At 45.3% G+C, this 14,437-nt stretch overlaps 1 protein-coding gene across 1 annotated transcript in view; it reads right to left on the bottom strand.

Annotated features, from left to right (window-relative positions):
* The window catches only part of KDM5B (lysine demethylase 5B), a 57,247-nt gene that overhangs the window by 2,146 nt on the left and 40,664 nt on the right, over nucleotides 1-14,437 (bottom strand). Inside the window, exons 18-25 of the mRNA XM_064472420.1 lie at nucleotides 13,997-14,111; nucleotides 11,440-11,795; nucleotides 9,934-10,072; nucleotides 7,166-7,345; nucleotides 6,187-6,345; nucleotides 4,265-4,747; nucleotides 1,843-1,954; nucleotides 345-499 (exon numbers count right to left, since the gene is read on the bottom strand). Of these exons, the coding sequence (XP_064328490.1) occupies nucleotides 345-499; nucleotides 1,843-1,954; nucleotides 4,265-4,747; nucleotides 6,187-6,345; nucleotides 7,166-7,345; nucleotides 9,934-10,072; nucleotides 11,440-11,795; nucleotides 13,997-14,111 (1,699 nt within the window). The remainder of the gene's footprint in view (nucleotides 1-344; nucleotides 500-1,842; nucleotides 1,955-4,264; nucleotides 4,748-6,186; nucleotides 6,346-7,165; nucleotides 7,346-9,933; nucleotides 10,073-11,439; nucleotides 11,796-13,996; nucleotides 14,112-14,437) is intronic.

Genomic DNA, 14,437 nt, shown 5'->3' with positions numbered 1-14,437 from the left:
AAAGATTCCCATTTCCTGCCTCTGAGTCCACTGCTTCGGCGGCAGCTCTCTCAGAAAGCCTCCTGAACTCAGGACAAGGGTCAAGCTGGGATAGATATATTTAACATACAGAGTGACCATGAAAACCAGACTCAAATTGCAAAAATGCATTAGGCAACAAACTATATTCAATAACCTGTAACAGATCCCTTAAGTTATCAACTTCTTGACCCCTTTTGAACAAGGAAAATGTATTTTCATGGAAGTACAGACACATACACAAACCTCTTTGTAAAGCTCATGGGTTCAGGCAGAGCCTCTACTCCCAAGTGACCCCCATCTCATCGCTGTTGTCAGACACTTGCCTTTTCATTTGTCGGTCCAACGGATGACCTCTGCTCTGTTTGCAGAACAGGGCTTTGCTTTGTGAATAGGATCTGGTACAGCTCCTGTATTTCAGGCAGAGAAACCTGTAGCAGCTGGGCTTCCATCATCAGCTCATCCAGCTCTGTGCTAATGACTATTATGAAAAACAGGGAGAGAGGAGAAAAGGAATTCTTCAGTGTCAGCACTGACAAGATCTACACAGATAATGAAAATTCTTCTCTGGCAGCATAAAAAAAATGTGAAAGACTTTTTAAGAATCTGCAACTGTATGAATTAACCCTTATCTGTTCTCTCTTCACTGCTCATTTTTAACAGCAGGGTTAAAAAGAAAGATAAAGGTTCTCACAGAAGTTACTGTACTGTGGCTCAGCACCCTTCCAGGCTTGCATTTCTTGCTGGTTTGAAGATCAGCAATTGCCATCATTACTGGCAATTTCCCCTGCTTCTGAAGCTGCAAGAAGTGTGATGATCCCCTCGCTATGTAACAAGTGGGTACAATGAACAACAGAGTGAAATCCCTAAGTGATGCCAAGAGAAGAGAGGAAGAAAAGCTGAGCGGGTGAGCCTCGCACAACTGAGTCCTGCCCTGCGGTCACCACCCACTGCTGCTGTCGAGCTTACCAACCCTGCCTTCAGCTTTTGAGATAGTCGCAGCCAGGGGAAGTCAAAATCATTGTGTACTTCACAGCCTTTTAATACAGTATTCAGTACAACTGAAATATGGCCTGGCAGCATGAAGGACCGCCTTATTTGATTTTAACCGTAACATTAAACTGAAGTAAGTGTCTTGTGTAGAATTAGCATGGACTAAGCTGCACTGATCTGAAAACATGAAGATAAGGCTAGACCTGTGTCCCTGGAGCATTATGGATCAGGGGGAAAGACAGGATAAATAGCTTCTTTTAGAGTTGTAAAATGATGCAGTTTATAGCATGTCTGTGTTAGTCCAATAAGCACAAAGTCTGAGCTAGGAAGGGTGCCAAACTGCACTGAGTGACCTGGAGCACAGCAAACGCCACAGCAGCTAAGAAAACTCTCGAGTCTCCGTGGCTCCATGGCAGTTCTGCTGCAGCAAAACTTACAGGGACTCATCTCCTATGGATGAAGTACCCTGTGGTCTCCAGCACTGCTTCCCTACATCGTTCCCATCCAGCTCCTACAGGCTCCGTGGTCTCCCCCCTTCCCCTCCTGCAGCCCACAGCGTGCTGTGCACGTGGGACGGGGCCAGCTCGCGGTGATACCTCTTCTCCTACCACCCCACATCTTTTCGTTACATGTGGGAAATTTCTATAATTCAGAAATTCACCCTCTGCCAAAGCTGGAACAGAGAAACAACCAGAGGCACTGCACGGTCATGTGCCTCCCTGCCGGAGCCACCTCTCGTTGACCAGGACACCCCCTCTTCTCCACCAAATGCAGGGGGGAAAAAACCGAGGGGAATCAGAAAAAAAATAAAACAAAGTGCAGATTACAAACCATGAAGTGGGATGCCCTGATGTCCTGTAGAAAATGGAGAATGTAAATATATGGTTCTGTTATCCCAGTCGTGAGGCATGGAGAATGACATCGCTCCAATTGTCTGGGAAACCTAGAAAACAAAACATAACGCATAGATACTGTTGCTGATCAGGTGGCTTTGAAGTGTTAAATAACTGCTATAGAATCAAAACTTGCTTCTCCTACAATTGCTTAGATCTTGAACTCCTACAAACTGTTCAACCTAGTACACCCAAACCCTTCGTCCTACACCTGGAAACAGGCAAAAGCCACTTTATTGCCAGAATTCTCAGCTGTGCATTATCATTTCCACAGAGATCAGAAACTAGCCCCCGTGCACGCAGCAGCATGCTCCACCAGAGGAGACAAGCCTGTGGAGCAGCAGCAACACCGGCAGAGTCACTGCGGGGATAATCCCTGACCTGTGGGAGCGAGGGCTTCGGCTCTGGAACTGACTCCAGGTAGATGTAACAACTTCCTCCTTTTGTCCACCATAAAGAAGTGATTTCTCACTACCTTGGGCCAATGAGGCACCAAACTGTTCCAAAGCACTCCTCTCTACCTCAGCACACTCAGAAGACACGCCAATGGCAAAACGTGCGCTTCCTTATGCAAAGGCCACTGCCACAAGCCAGCAAGTGTCAGTTTTGGGCTCATGAGCGTCAGAAAGGCATCCCACCAGATGCCTTCCAAAATATCAAGTGTCTGGGCCCCTTTCAAAATCTGGCTCTCATCAATCCTCACAGCTGTTTTTCAAATTAATTTGTCAAACTCATTTAAATGCTCCACATTCTTCACTTTGGCCAGTGCCAAAGAAGCCCAACTCCAGCGGTTACTGCTACAAGCTTCTCTGGGGGAACGAGAATCTTGGATTATGCCAGATAACAGGGAAAATAAGGTTGTTGCAGGACAGGAGAGCAACGCTGAGACACTGGATTCACTGAAAAACAACTCAAATTCATTGAGACCAACGTTTTAGCTCAGCGCCGTGCTGAGACGGCTGTGGAGGACACCTCTGGCCTGCCCTCAGTACCCCTGGCTCCAGGAAGGCTCCCCGGCTCCGGCACAGCTGACGCACATGGTCAGATGCTCTTCCATGGAGCTTCCCAGAGACAACTTGCTCGGGAAATATGGTCACAAGGACCTGAACTAGCTCTGCTAGTTACCTTCATTCAGGCGGTTTACTGACTCGAGCCCCACACCATACAAAAACGGTTACTGTTTTCAGGTTGGAGGAACCTCCTGGTACCATGCTGAGCTAACAGAACTAAGCTTATTGTTTCCATTTCTGGTCCAAACATCAACTTATATGCCCAAAATCTTGCCCAGTTTTCTTTCAGTTATATTATTGGTGTAGTAAAAAGACACTTTCAAACCTAAATTATCAGAAAAATTCTCTTAGATGCCTAAACATAGTTTTAATTTCTAAAACTAGGCTTGCCTATTTGAAAAATGTGGTCAACACAAGCAACTTGTCATAGCTGAGTTACCAGAGAAGCAGCTACATACCTCTTCAGCCACGTTTTATGTTTTAACACAACCGAGTGAGTAAAACACCGACTAACTGTAACAGGGTCGGAGTAGGAAAATGAAGGTGTTTCCATCAAAAAGTAAAAACAGAGTCCATTTCATTTTGGGATGCTGTATGTTCTTTATGCTGCACAGACCTTGTATTTCAGATTTGTTTCTGCATTTATTATCTCAGGAAAACTAGAAATCCTTAACCCATTTCCCCACTTTCCCCACGCTTTTGGCTGAACGATCTTTACTGGAGAAATTTTGAAACTCCCTCATGAAACACCCCCGAAACAGCTGCTGTAGCTTAACTGAGTAATATTAGCAGAACATTCAGCTTGGGAGTTCTAGTGTAAGGGATAAGGAGAAGGGAGGAGCAGCAACGGAGGAAGACACCCTCTTGAAAACAACCTCATCACAGAGCTGAGCTGGTAACACACTGGAGGGTTTGTGCCTCTGTTACTAATTCTCAGCACTTAAAACGATATTGAAATACTTGTAAGAACAGAATATAAAGACTAATTGAACACTAACCACTCTAGAAACAATAGCTCCAGCAACTCTGTCATTAATAGTGTCATAGTAGAGCGCAGGAGCTGGGAGGAGGAGAAGGGAAAATAGGCCCTTTAGGAGTAATTGTTGCCAGGACTCCCGCACAGAAGGAGAACACGAAGCTGTGGATGGAGGACACGACACGCACATCCTGGCTAACTGTCAAGGCAGACCAAACTCCTTATGTCCGTAGAGCAACACATAAACGATCTGCCTTGCCAGTATCTGTGTGCAGATACAAGGAACCCAACCGGCACCAGACAGATGTTACAGACTGTTCTTGCTGACCGCGCGCCACCCACCACCAGGAGACCCGGCAGCGGCTCAGCCTCACCTTGTTTGTCTCTGGCAACTGGCCTGCTGTGGCTTGCCATCTGTTGTACAACAATCCTGAGCCAACTTTGTCTTGTATAAGTTTTAGATTCCCTGAATATAACATTTGTTGTGCTCTGTGCTGCCAGTTCACAGTTCTCTCGATCATATACCGCAAGGCATCCCCCTCGGGAAGCCTCACACGGATACGCTGCAAGGAGGCCAGCAGTGGTAAGATCTTTTCTAAAGGTGGCTTTTCTGATCGATGACAGTGTGGACAGAGCCACACACGAGGTCCCTGCAAAATGGGCACCGAAACACAGCCGGTATGGAAGAACCCTCTGCAGAGTTCACACTGGATCATCGGAGCAGCCGGCTCCTTCTGGCACAGACAGACTTTGAGTTCTGCGTCCTCTTCGCTAGACAGCACCTTCACTTCGTTTGCGGCTCGCAGAGAACGCAAAGCTTCCATCTCCTTTAATCGGGCTTCCCCAAGCGTCGCCATCTAAAAGGGAGTGCAAAGAAAGGGATGTCATCTCCACAGGAACATTACTCATTAGGAACAGGGCAACCTCTGCACAGCCGCTCTGCAGGTATGCCGGCGAGCGTTTCAGGTCCTTACGAGGCTCCTCACGCCTGTACAGCTTTGAGGCTCTGAATGTTTGAACACACATGTACTCGCTCCAGGGTCTGTAAACACCAAGTGAAATTCAGGTGTACTCCTGAATGCGGTGTTTGCCCTTTCTACACCTGCTCACGACCCTTTTTTCAGGAATCTTTAGGATTAGCTGCTATTGAACACAGCAATATAGTTCGGTGACATAAACGCTATTAGTAGAAGCTGCAACTAATAAATTCTATGCATCTTATTATGTGTATAAAAATAAACGTATGCAGGAAAGTTTATAAATATATAGAAAAGTTATTTTGTAACATCATGGCCTTGAAATGTGATGACTAGAGAAAAATCAGCTTTGCAAAAGTTATACAACTGTGTCCATCACGGGCAGGTCCGGGACTCAGGCAGAGCGCCCTGCACTACGTATGCACAGGCGCCGAGCAACGCGGCTACCGCGCTGGGCTGGGGGAGCGTCCAAACCTGCACCGTGGGTGCGGATACTCACGCCCATGTGAGCATCCTTCTGTTTCAATACTCCAGCCGTTAACGAGAGTATCCAAAGAGGAGAAGGGTGGGCGATTCAAGGGACTCGGCCTCTCCTTACAGCGCTCAGAGGGACGCAGTCAAAGTCTGGATTCCCAGACAAGGGAGGCCAAAATCAAAGCACTGAACGTAAAGGCTTTAAGTTTTAACCTACGGCAATGACTTGCGAGTCCCATACCTACAGGAACAATTATATTCAAACCCTACCGTGTCAGTCTACTGCTCCTCGTTAAACATGGGACATTGTTTAATCCGACTGTGGCGGAGGCTCTGAAATAGGCCTTTTGGGATGAAGCACTTCACCCCCAGTGACGAAGCCTGCTCTGCTCAGAACCAGTGTTTTACTGACTTCATAATGCATGAGGTTTTCTTCAATTATTTATGGTGTTTGTTTTAATTATAAATGGTGTTGGGTTATTGCGTTCTTTGAAAGGGTCTGACTTGGGAAAACCCTATCCTATCTTTAATAAGGTTTTGGTATGGTGGGGTTAAAATAGGTCTATAATTTTAATTTTCCTGTGCTTTTTTAGGCTACGGGCATTGCCTGGCAAACTGAAAGGCTGCTTCATGTGCAAAGACAACACACATCTCTTCCACTAAAAGCAATTTTGGGAAGTCTGAAGCAAGCACAGAAAAGCGCAGTCCTAGAAGTTCCACTGCAGAAGAGCAGAGCAAGCAGAAAAGAGTGGAAGAGAACACTCCTGCACGAGAGCCAAACACAGAGAGATTCAAAGAACATAGAAGAAACTCCAGTTTGAAAAAAAAAGTCTTAAACCACATACCGCGGACGCAGTATCTTTGCTCTCGGAGAGAGCTCTTTCTAAGTCACTCAGAGTCTCTAGCTTAGTGCTTTTCTTCTTTCCACTCGGCACTGGCTCCTTCAACTTCTTCTGCTTTCTCTTCAGATTCAGCATTCCAATATCACACCGGGGACACAACACCTGGCGGACAGAAAAGCAGTGAACCTTTTAAATGCATTTGTCCTGCCCTAACGCAGCCACATACGACTGGTTAGAACAGGGATTCCTGCAGTTTCTCCATCAATGATTGGGGTTATCTGGAACACGGGGAGAGCTGGAAAGTTAAAAATTCAATTTTATAAAATAGGCAGACCACGAACACCTCCATGTGTCACCTGAACTGCTGGTGTAGAGCCGCTGATACACTGAATGGCCTCCACATGATTTAAGCTGCAAGCCCTGGAAAACAGCAGAGGATTCCAAGGGCTGCACTGCGTCCCTGTCTGCCCTAACGGAGAGGGGAGGGCTGGGGGCAAGAGGGGCTCAGCATAGGCCGGAGGGAGTGGATTGCTTGAGAGCTGCAGGTGTTGGCACACAGGCAGCAAATTCAGAGGGCCAGCCTCACCCGTACCGCAGCCCAGCCTAAGGTCTGGCTGTCGCCACGCCAAGGGGGTCGAAGCGGGCAGGAACCTGCAGCCTGAAGTAAATTCAGTGCCACAAATGTCAATATCCCCATATTCATACTGAAAATGTCAGACTATGGCACAGCATGCTCTCATTAGCCACGGATTAAAAAGAATAGAGAGGTATAGCTAAATGTTAAGCAATTCAGAAGTTTAAAATTATCATTAAAAGCATAGGTCAATCTAACACAAGTTATGTTAAAATAAGTGATATAATCCTAAAACAATTCTGCAAATATACTTAACATTTACTGATATTTTCTGAGTTAATACCGTAACTCAGATGTGCTTTTGCTGTGGTGTGAATCGTGGTCTTCTCCAGGGCCGAGTTCTCTTACCTCCAGAAGAGAATAAGGGGAGTTCTCACACAGAAACGTGTTAGCTGCGCACTCCTTCCACGCCTGAACTTCCGACACCAAGGACTCCAGCCTCGGCAGGTAGTCCAGATGCACGGGAATAGATCGACCTCTTGTGACAAGTTCCACCAGTGTGTCCAGTACAGGCACACGTCCTCCAACCTGTCAGATTATAAATTAAGAAGTGCTTGACGGATGTGAGACATACCACTTCCATGAATCACAGCAAGTCATTTAGATTAACTGAAGGTAGAGCTGGTAAAAAAGAATTTACTGCTTCGACACTTCAGTCACTTCCACAGCTGTTATTCCACCATTTGCGCTTCTCATGCTCTAGTCATTAAGAACACAGACCAAACTAATAAAACATTGGGGGTGGACAGGAATACGTTTACCAAATTACAGTTTAAAAAAAGAGACTGCCAACAATATAAGCAGACTCCCAATCTAACAATCTGCATTCACAGCAGAAAATCAAAGTCATTTTAAAGTAGACCCAGAAGGCGAGTCTAATCCAGTCCCCGGCAGCCAAGAGCAAGGCACCATCTCAAGTATCCAATGTACCGTTTGAAAGCGAGCTCTGTTCATGCACTCAGCAGCCTACGCCCAAGGCAGCCCAGTTACAGGAGGTCCAGCAGAAAAGCAGCACCGAGGGGTCACTTCTGAAACAGGCAGTGATGTGGGACTCGAGAACCATTCATCCAGAATGACCCCAACTCTCTAGCAGCAAACCGCAAAGCGCGGATACCAAGAACTTCCTGCAAGTCACAACAACTGCAGGCACTTACTAAAATCTTTGCAGACTGAAACAAAAATTCTTGGCACGTACAGACACATTTTTCCATATTCAGTAGGCAGAACTTCAGAATCCAAAACAAGAAATCAGCAGATGCCAAGACTGATTCACTTACGCCCTCTCAAGATAGCCCTCAAACCAACGTTACTATTACATTAACTTTGTTCCTTCAACATTTTTGAAGCCCAGGACAACTAATTTTTAAACTAAAAGCTTCTTGACTCAAAAAGCTTTTATTAAAAGCAGAGTTTAGTTCAGACTGGCTTGAAAATACTAGTCAGATCAGAGTTCACTTCATGGAAAAAACATGAGGACAAATGAAAATTCAAGACAATATTTGGCAAGTTATAGCTAAATGTGAACTCAGGGCTGTCCCAGTCCCACCCTTTCCTCATCCGTGCGGGTCCCACTGACCCCTCGCACGAGTACTTGCGAGGCTGAGCCATGAAACACTTCAAAGGGTTGGTCCAGGCCACAATTGCTCGCTTGGGCTTGAACTAGGATGGTGTCTGGCTGCCCGAGCAATCGTGCTAATGGATGAGGGGAAGCGGAAGAGGGGAGAATTAAGCTGCCATTGAACTGTAAAAGAAGCAAAGAACCTAAAAGACCAAGTCCTCAAATAAAATAGTCTGAAAGGTTCAAAAACAAAAAAGGTTCAAGTGGGAAGTGCTAGAAGCCAAGGTGAAAACCTGTGTAGATCTTTTTGTTTAGAGGACTCTGGTTTTCAGTCTCTGCCATCAGCTGTTTGTTCAGTTGAAGACTTATTTCAGAGCACGAACACGGAAACAGAAAACACACAAAGCCCAAAGGAGTCTCAAAAAAAAAAAAAGGAAAAGGATGAAGAGATGAGGGAAGGAAAAGAACCCAAGTAACTTCCACCGCAAAATTCCAACTGAACTACTACAAAGTCACCAGTATTTTATTCTATGAAATCAAAGACTGACCATACAGGACTAGACCAAGAAACAGCCTTGAGATTGGCCATGTTAGTGGTTACAAACGAGGGAATCCCTCTCAATAACAGGATGCCTGAAATATCACTAATGATACAGCTGTGGAAACAGAAAATGAATTCTGTGGGGGCTCAGAAACAGCAACGCCACAACCAGTATTTATCAACACACTTGTTTCATCAGATCTAGATGAGATGGGACCTGCAGTGCAGCACGAGGCCTGCGCCAGAAAGGGGCATTCAAAACCAGAGACAATACAAGGACACTTCTTTGATCAGGGATATTCCTGGATCAGGAAATCTTGGGGTTTGTTTAGAATCTGCTAGAGGAAAATTATTTCTTTAGCCAAGCAAATAAAGGCTGTGAGAAGGCATTGCTGGAGACTTAAATACTTTACAGGATTTGTTTATTCAGGACCCAGCAATCAGAACTGTGCGTCACCTGCTCTGTACTGTGTTACACGAGTGCAGCAAGATCATGATCACTGTCATTTACAGTATAGCTGGTCTTCAGCTTGCTGATGTTATGAAAATAAGACACATTCCTTTAAGTTAGGGCAGTGGTTGGAGCGTCTTAGCATGATGACTTCCACTAACATGCAAAACATTTAGCCTTATTTAACGAGAAAGCGATCTTCAGAAGAGAACTACAAAGACAGTATTTTTCTTTCAGCTGCAGAATGGTACGCAAAAACACGATCACCAGGTAACGTGATTATTATTAGCAGCAACAGAGCAAAATTTACCTTAAAGTTCCATAGTATAATATCTTTTTAACTTTAGATTTTTGTTACTAGCTCCTTTATAGATTTTTATCGCAGCCAGCTAATTGCAGAGGTGAAGGAATACAAATCAGGTCCAGAAACAGGCAACACATGTTACAGATTAAGCATTCTTAATCCAGTGGGATGCTGAAGCACCAAGTGCCCGTACCGGAGCGCAGGGCGCGGGTCTGAACCCGACAGCAGGCACCACCGCCCGCCAAGAGCGCAGCGAACGTACCTGCAGAGCTTCCACCTCCTGCAGCCAGTCTTTGGCCTTCTGCACCGCGTCTTTCAGTGCGACGCCGTTCGGGAGATAGGCTGGGATCTCCTCTATTTCTTTCACTGCTGCTACAAGACTGCTCAGCGACTGCCGTGGCCTGTGCAAACAGAATGTCTCAGGATGTAGAACACTGCAATACAGTTGAGGTTGTTCTACTCATTTGGCTTATTAAAACTGAAGGGTAACACCAAATAATGACATTATGTCCAGTACTAGAGATGCTTTCTGTACAAGCGGGGCATTGGTAATGCAGGTACACTTTTAGAGATTTGCTTGCTATAGACTCCTAGTAGAAATGCTAAAGATATTAAGGAATTGAGGACATTGAGGACAGTCAACCACTGGAATAATCTCCCCAGGGAAGGGGTTCACTCGGCCATGTTGGACACCTTTAAGAGCCGTCTGGACAGGGTGCTGGGCCAGCTTGTCTAGACTTTGCTCTTCCTAGAAAGGCTGGACTAGATGATCCCTGAGGTCCCTTCCAAGCTGGGATTCTGTGAGTCTGCTGTCTGGTTTTTTTCAATATTCACACACTTGGGCTCTACGGGATATTTTAACATTCATTAGCTTTTGAGTGATAGACTCCTGGATCCTCCTTGAACCTTAAAACAGAACCGACCAAGGGACTCCACACTAGAAGGCTAAAAAAGTGGAAATGGCTTGTCTGTATTTCACAGTTTGATTCTGACATTTTAGAAAAGTACAAACTCAACTGCATCTCTATTTTGGAGCGTAAACCCAAGCTTGTTTCAGTTTTGTACTTTATGAAGTTATTTTAAAATACTATGGTTACTAATGAGTAAGAAACACTCAAATGCTTTCACAATTAGGAGGCTGAGGGAAAAAAATTTAAAAAAAATAATAAAAAGTTTTAAATCAGGAATCCTGAGGGAAGAAACCTTGCATACAAGCTTGTGCCACCTTTCTAAGCTTTACATAGGCTGTGCTCTCCCCCATTTACTTTATAAATCAGAAGGTCAAAGCAATGATCAAGAAAATTCTCCTCAATAAGGACGTATTTGGCTTATTTCCTTCTCCCCTGCACCAGCTGATCTGGAAAAAAAAAAAATCTCCTCCGTGTTAGAAGTAGTCCACGTAATAACATTTCACCAGTTGGTAGTATATAGCTGAGCTCCATCTGGACATGCATCCTCCAGTCTCACACTGGGGACAGAAGGAGGCAGAAAGGAAGGAAGAGGTGTCTTAAAATGCTTCCTTGTGGCGAGAGGAGAACTCGCACAGTGGTAGCGGAGCACCACAAACCCTGGGAATCAACACAATGTTTAAAATCGCTCAGTCTCTCATCCTGTCTCCATCCCATTCCCTTCTGAATGGGCACAAGTTTTGCCTTCGTGCTGTGAACTGGATGAGCAAAAAGGAAGCCCCCTCAGAAGTAAGGCCAACTCTTTCCATCTCCAACAGCTCACGGGACTACAAAATGCAACACTAAGATTTAGCTTCTACCTGGCCTTTATCAGATTTCTGGCTTTGTCATCCCAGTGTTCAGATACAGTAAGGAGCTCTTGCAGCTTCGCCATTGCCTTCTCAACCGCTGGGTAGGGAGCGAGTCCAACACCTGAGTCTATAAGACGTCTCATATCATCTAAAGTAAGAGAGTTTTGGTCTGAGGAAGCCAGTTGCACATCCTCGAGCCAGCGTGCCTGTTCCAGACGTATCCGCAGCTCAGCCAGTTGGGGTAGATCAACGTCGAAGTCAAAGCTGACATCCAACAGCTCCTGAAGTTCTGCAGCACTGGGCATTTCCACGGAAAGGAGTTTTTGGCTTTGCTGTTGAAAAGCTTCCACACGATCAAGAAGATCCTGAAACATACAAATATAACAAAAACATCAGAAAAAACCCCACTGCCAAATCTCTTAAACATTTCAGTGCAAGCCTCCTGGCACGCACCACACTGCAACGCACACAATGCGCACAGCAAGTTGTCGTGACATTTGCAACACTTAAATAGCGTATCTTCAACACACAGTGTATGTATTGGCATCTCCTCATCCATAACGTGCCCACGAGCTCGAGGATCATAGAACATGGAAACTCCACTCCAAACTCCTTTCAACCAAGACAGGTGTCAAAAAGAGGTCTCAGAAGACTAGAAAAGATCTAAAGGGAAATTTCAAGTGTTCCATCAGTGCTGTTTTCTGGTTTCGTTCTGGAATGATTAAAGTGGCTGAAGAAGAGCAAGGTGAAGATTAAGATGGCTTTGAAGAAAGGCAGGAAGGGCGGTGGGGCTTCTGGGGTTCATTTCTGCTGCATTGTTGAGGCTTCGTAGAATCATAGACTGTCCTGAGTGTGAAGGGACCTGCAAGGACCATCAAGTCCAGCTCCCGTCCCTGCACAGGACAAGCCCAAATTCACACCATGTCTCTGAGGGCGTTGTCCAAGTGCTTCTTGAACATCGCCAGGCTGGTGCCGTGACGGCCTCCCTGGGGAGCCTGTCCCAGGGCTCCACCACCCTCTGGGGGAAGAGCCTTTCCCTAATATCCAATATCCAGGATTAGATATCTGATATCCATGCTTTATGCCAAGCACAGTCACAGTAAGCCACAGGTGTTTTACACTCTCATGCAGTGCAACACCTTCTCTCTCTCTACATACATTCAACAGCCTCATTACCCCAAAAAAGGTACATCAGCGGCTGTTTGTACTTCGCCCAGGATAACGGACAGCTGGCCAGAGAAACCTCACCGCGAAGGCTGGAGTTATTCCGTACCTAGCCATCCTGCCCGATGCTTCTAGTACTGGCTGAAATGCTATTCCAGCAGTAAGTTCCTCCTTCACAGCCGACGGGTTGGTATTTTGCCAGAGTTGTCTGCCAGGGTAGGCAATCTCACCCATAACGGAATAAAGCCTTTTTAGAGGTATATTAAACTGTGAACGAATCTCCAGTAACTGTTGGCCATTTATATAAACAGCCTAATTTACATGACTACATATAATTTAGGATTGTTGAGATTGATATAAAAGAATTCCCTGACCACATATGTTTGATGAAGAATCATTTGCATGTCTGGCGTTACTGAACTTCTGCTTTTTAAATAGTTAGGTAACTTCAGAGCTGCAATGCTATAAACAAGTAACTGTAAATAGGATTACATAAGGTCTGATTCACGCATTCCAGACCTGATAAAGCATCCAAAGCAATACTCAAAAGCTGGGTTGAACTGGTCTCTTCTAGTTCAAAGTTACATGATACTGGCTGGTCTCACAGTCTTGTGTGGACACAAGAGATGGCTCAGGAACTGGCCACTGCACGTCCTGGTCCCAAGAGTCCCAAATCTACAAAGCATTTCTCCTTTAAGGCAGAATTGCAGCTGCTCAGAATTTACGTTCTTATTTTTCCCCCCACTACCTCTCTGTGATATGCAACATTTTGGCAAATTTTGAAATAAAACCTTTAATTACTTTCAATTTGTCCAAGGGCCGATCATCCGGTGAGCAAATAATCAGCACTAGCTGATGGTCACGGGAGACAACGCGATCTGACTCGCCACCAACAGCAGGTACTCTGCGAGAACAAGTATTTCAGTAACAGCCCAGGCTGGTAGCTTTGGCCTGGGTTACCCGTGGACAGCATGGGGAGGATCTAATTACAAGACTATGAGAAAGCTGATTCTGGGTTAACGGAGAAAGAGAGATGCGAATGGGAGAACTGTCACTCAGAGCATGATGGAGTTTTGAATATTCTCTGGCTTTACTCTTAAGAGAAGACTAGTTAACTGACCTCCAATTTTTGAGCTGTTGCTACCCAGGTCATCCTGCCGCTTTTTTGCATCACTTCATACAACAGTAACATTTTCATACCCCTACGTAGCATAAAAATCTGCTGACAATGAATGCCAGCCAGCCAGCGAGCTCCATTCTTCAGCAACTCGTGCACGAGGTACCCAGGCCTGCCCGTTCAAAGGTATTTATTCTTGGAGCAAATTGTACGAAGGAGATCAATGCAGTGCAAACACATCACTGACAAACGCTCATGTTCCCTCCCCATGATGTTCCAAGTTACCTTCAGTAACGGTGTCTGACTGAGGACACAGGGCAGAGCATACAGCTGCCTCACGAACAACCGGAGCTCATTCACAGTCAGCTGATTTTGACACTTCCCTCCTCCGGAGCGGTACCTGCAGTGACACACAATTCAACTTTGTTGGATGCCACAAGGAAGAAAAATAAATCTGAACTTCTCAAAAATCTGCTTATGATTTCTTGTAAGGCAAATATTACTCACAAATAATAGAATATTCAAAAGCATCCGAGCAGCCTAGGGCTCACATACATGGGAACACTTCAGTTCGCTACAGCAGAATAAGCTATTGTTGAAAATACTCTTTCATATTAAATGGTATTCTGGAACAGCTACTCAGCCTTGGAAGAGCACTGGTTATTATGGAACAAAATTAGGCTTTTTTCCAGAACAGAGCAATTGTGGATCAACCATTCAGTTATG

The sequence above is a fragment of the Phalacrocorax carbo genome, chromosome 23 (assembly GCF_963921805.1).
Source record: "Phalacrocorax carbo chromosome 23, bPhaCar2.1, whole genome shotgun sequence".
Classification (NCBI taxonomy): domain Eukaryota; kingdom Metazoa; phylum Chordata; class Aves; order Suliformes; family Phalacrocoracidae; genus Phalacrocorax; species Phalacrocorax carbo.
The sequence above is the reverse complement of the archived record's forward strand: the minus strand, read 5'-3'. Positions and strand labels throughout refer to the sequence as shown.